Raw genomic sequence first — 5,812 nt, 5'->3', positions numbered from 1 at the left:
CTGTCTGCTACGCATTTAACTAAGCATTTAACAGGGCACTGTCAAACTTCATGTAAAAAGATAAGAAACTCAAATAGCTGATGTGTTATCTATAAGTACAATTGTACCTGGTACTTCTAATAACTCTAACTTCGACTTTCGCTCTTGCATTATGGTACTATGCTTGTACCTATTTGTGATCATTTGTTGATCTGTACAATACATGCCCAGTTGGATTTAGACCAGGATGTACTGAGCTGGACATTTCCAAAATATAGGTGTCATTATTAGGCCAATATGTAGAATCCTTGAGAGAAGTTTTCTTGTTTGATGGTTTCAAACCTAATAATTTATTGATTGCAATCATTATAACTTATTACGAAAACATTATAACATCTTGTTTCAGCATGACATTATTAATTAAAGAGATGCATCTCATATTATGAATGATAAGGATTTTATTACTTCCTGTGACTGCTTTATTCGAAATATAAAAATGAAAAAGAAACAAACTTTTATTCCACACTTCTTGTCTTTTTTTAAGGCATGAATGGACCTTTTCTCGACAATCTGTTTTGAGCCAGTTGCATCAAACTTCCGTACTGGTGCGGGTATGTTTTTCATTGGATAGGAATTACGATTTTAAATAATGACACGCATACTGTACACCTATAGTAACCTAAATACTGTATGTAGGGTCAAGGAATCCCCAGGAATTTTTCGGGGAGTGGTCCATTTGGATATATCGGGCCCCGTTCCTCATCACACAGTTGCCCCATTGTGGGCCTGGCTGAACCCATAATGGGTCTGCTATAAGAGGCCCTCTTAGTGCCCACAGGGCGGAAAGAGTAAAAAAAATACCGTATGTGATAATAGTTTTAAAAAATACGTAAAAGAAATGCTATTATTACCTGGCAAATAGTAATCATCATTGTCAAAATGCAAACTGCAAACATATAGTACTGTACTATACATAGATTTTGTTGATGGCTTTCTAACTTCAGTTTTATTTCCCGCTTTTTTTCTAGTAATTTATCATTCGGGAATGTGTGCATATATAATGAGTTTGATGCACTTTAGACTTACATCCAAATATGCATCAATATTTATTAATTAATTAATTACCATTGTTTATGTATCTAATTTTTACTGATTACAGACTTTATACCCATAGTTACCGCCATTATGTAGTTCACATAATGACCGCAACTTTTCCATTGTGAACATGATTTAATTCACATAATTGCTTTTGTTGGCACAACCCAAGGTCTATAAACACAAGGTCAGGACATCAATATTTCTTATGGAGCCGCCATATTGGTTTCTCAGTTCCAAGGTTTAGCAGTATATACCTACATATTACATAACGATCAGATCCATAATTAAGAAGAATGGTAAAATTGCTCATAAAATTATGATTTATTCCATATAAGCAAATATATTCTTTTATATACTTCTCTAACATGATCAATATGTTATAATTCACTAATATATTTTGACTTTAAAAGTACAAGTATATTCTAATAAACAAATAGTCTAATAAATAAATTTTATTTTAACATAAGCCATCCACAAAATTAATTTTATAAACTCTGAAATTAAATTCTTCAACTATTTATTAATACAACACACAACTTACATGGCAGTTTATTAATAAAGTAATAAAATGAAAAAATATGAGTATAATAAAATTGAAACACCCAGAAAAAATATTAAAAATATTGATTTTCTATTAACATCTGATAAATTATTTTATCACAATTCAACAAGATAAATTAATTTACAAGTTGTTTAATCTACTTTTGTTTCAAATTGTTTAGTTAGTTTTTTAAATGCTCTTGTTATATCAATAAAAATCATTGTTCCAATAAAAACCAATAAAGTTCCTATCCAATGAAATAATGTGAATGGATTTTGAAAATAGAAGATTGATATTAAGAGAGAAATATATTTTCTAAGTGTAACAACCATTGTTACAGATAATGATGAATATTGTGTGGTCAATACAAATACAGATCGAATGCAAACATATCTGGATAACAGTTAAAGATTATAATAATAAGTTAATATTGGGAAAATATTTTTATTGACTAAATATTTTTAATAGAAAAGGATACTGAGTAATCACATTGCAAAATAAATAAATCCATAACTTTGGAACAGCACCAAATATTGGAATTTCAAGTGGAACTAAAGTTTAATAAAAATAAATAAATAAATAAACTTTTAAAATAAAAACAGAATAAAATGATACATGCAAATTTGTCATTGTATAATAATATATGATAACTTAAATAGATCACACACACAGGCATATTTATGAAATCATTATTAATCAATATTATATAACAAATAATACAAAATAGTTTTCATTAAAATTATGAAAGGATGGAAGTGATTGTTTTATCTTTTAAATTACCCTCCTCTTAGAGTTTGGTGTTCATATATATATTTTTAGATAATAAATTGATCAATCATCTGTCAAATATAACCAGATACATAAAAATTATGTTTTTCTTGTTTTTACTTAGTTTTTTTCTTTGAATTAGATAGGAGAAGTTCTGATTTGCATAATAAGACAAAACATATTATAGCAACTACTAAAAATTCTTCAATTATTCCAAATTTATTTATATTAATTTCCTTACAATACAGCTTGAACCTCACACTAAATATCATGTAAAATGAAAGTAAAAACATACTGAGTGCTGTGTTAACATTTTTTAAAATTTTTGCTAGCACTAGCAAAAATTTTAAAAAACTGTTAATGCCACACTCAGCATGTTTTTACTTTCTTTTATTAATTTCCTAATGAACTAATTACTCTATTTTAAATCCCAATAAAATCAACAGCATTATAAATAAGAAACGGTGTACATGAAAACAAAATAATTCTTAAAATTATTCATTTCAAGGATATTTCTAATAGCATAATAATAAATTTGTTTCTAACCTTATTTGCAATTTTTGGAAACCTAAATTTCACAAATGTAGTTTTAGATTTAAAGTCAAACATACAATTTTGGTACCATACTTCAGCCTTTATGTGAAATGCCTGACTCCCAAATAGAATGTAAAATGCACTAATTTCTCAAATTCCATACCAATTTGATAATTTATTGCAAACACTAATATTCAAAAATTGAAGATTTTTTTTCATTCAATTTCTTTGTGAATTTAAACATATTGCAGGGATACAAGTGACAATACTGTCAGGAATCAATCATGAATTTGGTATGCAACACTCACAAGTATTATGTACCAATTCATGAACTTTTTAAGATTAAATTTGGACAAAAGCTTTTAAAAAGAAAACTGATCCAAAGAGAAATATGATCTATAAGTGTTATTATATAATATTGTATATTAATCAAAGACATGATTTTTTAATACTTTATTCTTTTTGTAATCTTTCAATATATTGATTATATTTCTATGTAATGAATTCATTTTTCAAAATAAAAGTTTGTTTTTTGTGATTTTTTCATTATGCAATTTAAAATATGTTACTTCACACACAACTATCAATCTTTGATTATTTGTAACCAAAAATGCCAATTTTTGTGTTTTCAAAACTTGGCAACTGTATTTTAGATATAGAAAAAATCATTATTCTATTTTAGAATTTTTCAAAACATATTACTGTAAATTTAATTTACAATAATATTTTTGTATATATTACAGTAGTGTAATGCTATATATTATATTGTAAATTTAACTTTTTGTTTGTGATTTTTATTTATTTTAACTCTCTCTATCTAAAAAAATCACTTTATTTTAATGTTAGTTTATTGTTGAATGTTGTGTTTCATCTTTGTAGCAAGTACAGGTAACCCTTGTATAATGCAGTACATAAGGATTGCTACAATTTGTGAACCACATTGTAGCAATCCTTGTAACCATATAATATGATACTTATACAGCATGATTTTGATGCAAGAGTTCATATGAAATCATCTGTTTAGCTTATTCTTGGTGGAGAGAATTTTATGATATGGATGAAAATGATATTCTTGAATTAATTAATCAAGTAAAAGATTTGAATGAGGAATAATTAGTACAATTAATAGATGTCATTGACCCAAAATATGTAGACAATATCAATAAAAACAGTTCAGCCAAATTTATATTGAATCTGTTAAGGAATTCACTTAAAAAATTCCTTAACAGATTAAAAAAGAAAAGGCTTGTCAAAAATGTTAGGAAATTTTTTGTGGCTATCTCCCAATTGGAAAAATCCCTCCATTCAGCTAATGACAACTAAGGAATATTGGTAAAATCTTGTTTGGAAAATAGTAGTAAAGATGACTAAAATTTAGTTTTTGTATGCAATTATAGATTGTTATGTACAACTCTATTTAAAAAATTTTAATAAGTTTGTTTTTGTAATTCATGTTTTCTTAAATGAAATTTTCTGAATTAAATGAAACCGTTTTTTCTTATATGATAGATAAAATTTATCTTTAAAAAAATTGGTGTTGGAACATAAACCCACTTTTTTTATATGTAATGTGAGTATGAATAATGTGATTTTTATAACATGACATTTTTTGGAACCTAGTTATTGCATAATGAGAGGGTTACCTGTAATTGAATGTATTATATTATTTAAAACATTAGAACAATTCATAATTTTGTTGAGTTTATTTTGACCAATTTGAAGAAGAAACTAAATATATAAAANATAAAATATAATAAAAAATATATTATTTTTATAAATATTATAAAAATTTATTCTCTTTTTGTATACATAAAAATAGTTTAATTTTTTTATTTTCAAAGTTACAAGTGAATCACTTAACATTGGGGAATGAACTTGATATGCAACACTCACTACTGTTATGTACCAAATTCATGAACTTTTTGACTACAAAATTTGGACAAAAGCTTACGACATGAATCAAAGAGAAATACATAATAGAAATACATTATTATAAATCTTCAAGCTAATGTTATAATTCTGTTGAATTCAAATTCTCATAAAATTAAGAATGATTATCTTTCACTGATCAATCACTGATTTTCTTTCAGTAAATAAAACAAGGTAGTTAGAAATTGTCTATACTGAGAAGTTTCAAGCATTCTGTTTTATTAACTAGAAGATTATATTGATGATTATCTTATGCTATTACTTTAAATTCTGAATTAACTCAAAGTCAAAAATAATACCACTGAAAGAAAATTAGATTCTAATTTTGCTTGTAAACATATCTTTTTTTCCCCCTAGATTCACACTATCATATCTAGCAATAAAATCATAATCACAATTGCATTGCTAGGTATATGATGTGAGTGATATCATATACAAAAAATAAACAATGATTATGCTATTTTGTAACTTACAAAAATTAGCAATATTCAGAATGAGCAATTTTTCTTGCTAAACTAGCTTTCATAGTTTTCTTAGAAGTCACAAAACAATGCTTTTGAAACTTTTAAGAAAATCTCTTAATCATGAACATTTCTATTCTGTATTCCTATATTCAAGATCATTTAAAGATTATTCATAAAATACCAAATATAAGCATTGTTTTCATATTCAAGGATTCTTATATTTTGTAAAATTGATTTGCTTAATCAGTTTTGGAAATTTTTACTTTCAATGAACAGCTATGACTTTTATTTGGCAATTAAAATTTAAAATTTTTAAAAGCATTTTTCTTAAAAATGCTACATTTAATTTCTACATCATATTGTTCTTAAGTTTTCTAAAGATAAAAATGTTGAATTATGATCATTCTTTTGTCTCTCTTGATTATTTCATTCTTCTGTCCTCTTTTATATGAAAACAGTTGACATATAACTTACAATTCTAAATATATATATATATATA

At 25.6% G+C, this 5,812-nt stretch overlaps 1 protein-coding gene across 1 annotated transcript in view; it reads right to left on the bottom strand.

Annotated features, from left to right (window-relative positions):
* Window positions 1-1,716: 1,716 nt before the first annotated feature.
* The window catches only part of LOC111615677 (UDP-xylose and UDP-N-acetylglucosamine transporter-like), an 18,949-nt gene continuing 14,853 nt past the window's right edge, over window positions 1,717-5,812 (bottom strand). Inside the window, exons 4-5 of the mRNA XM_023357110.1 lie at window positions 2,097-2,169; window positions 1,717-2,011 (exon numbers count right to left, since the gene is read on the bottom strand). Of these exons, the coding sequence (XP_023212878.1) occupies window positions 1,771-2,011; window positions 2,097-2,169 (314 nt within the window). The 3' untranslated portion in view covers window positions 1,717-1,770. The remainder of the gene's footprint in view (window positions 2,012-2,096; window positions 2,170-5,812) is intronic.

This window comes from Centruroides sculpturatus, unplaced genomic scaffold (assembly GCF_000671375.1).
Source record: "Centruroides sculpturatus isolate CEXI.00-Female unplaced genomic scaffold, Cexi_2.0 scaffold1076, whole genome shotgun sequence".
NCBI classification, from domain to species: Eukaryota; Metazoa; Arthropoda; class Arachnida; order Scorpiones; family Buthidae; genus Centruroides; species Centruroides sculpturatus.
This window is presented reverse-complemented; position numbering and strand designations above follow the sequence as displayed.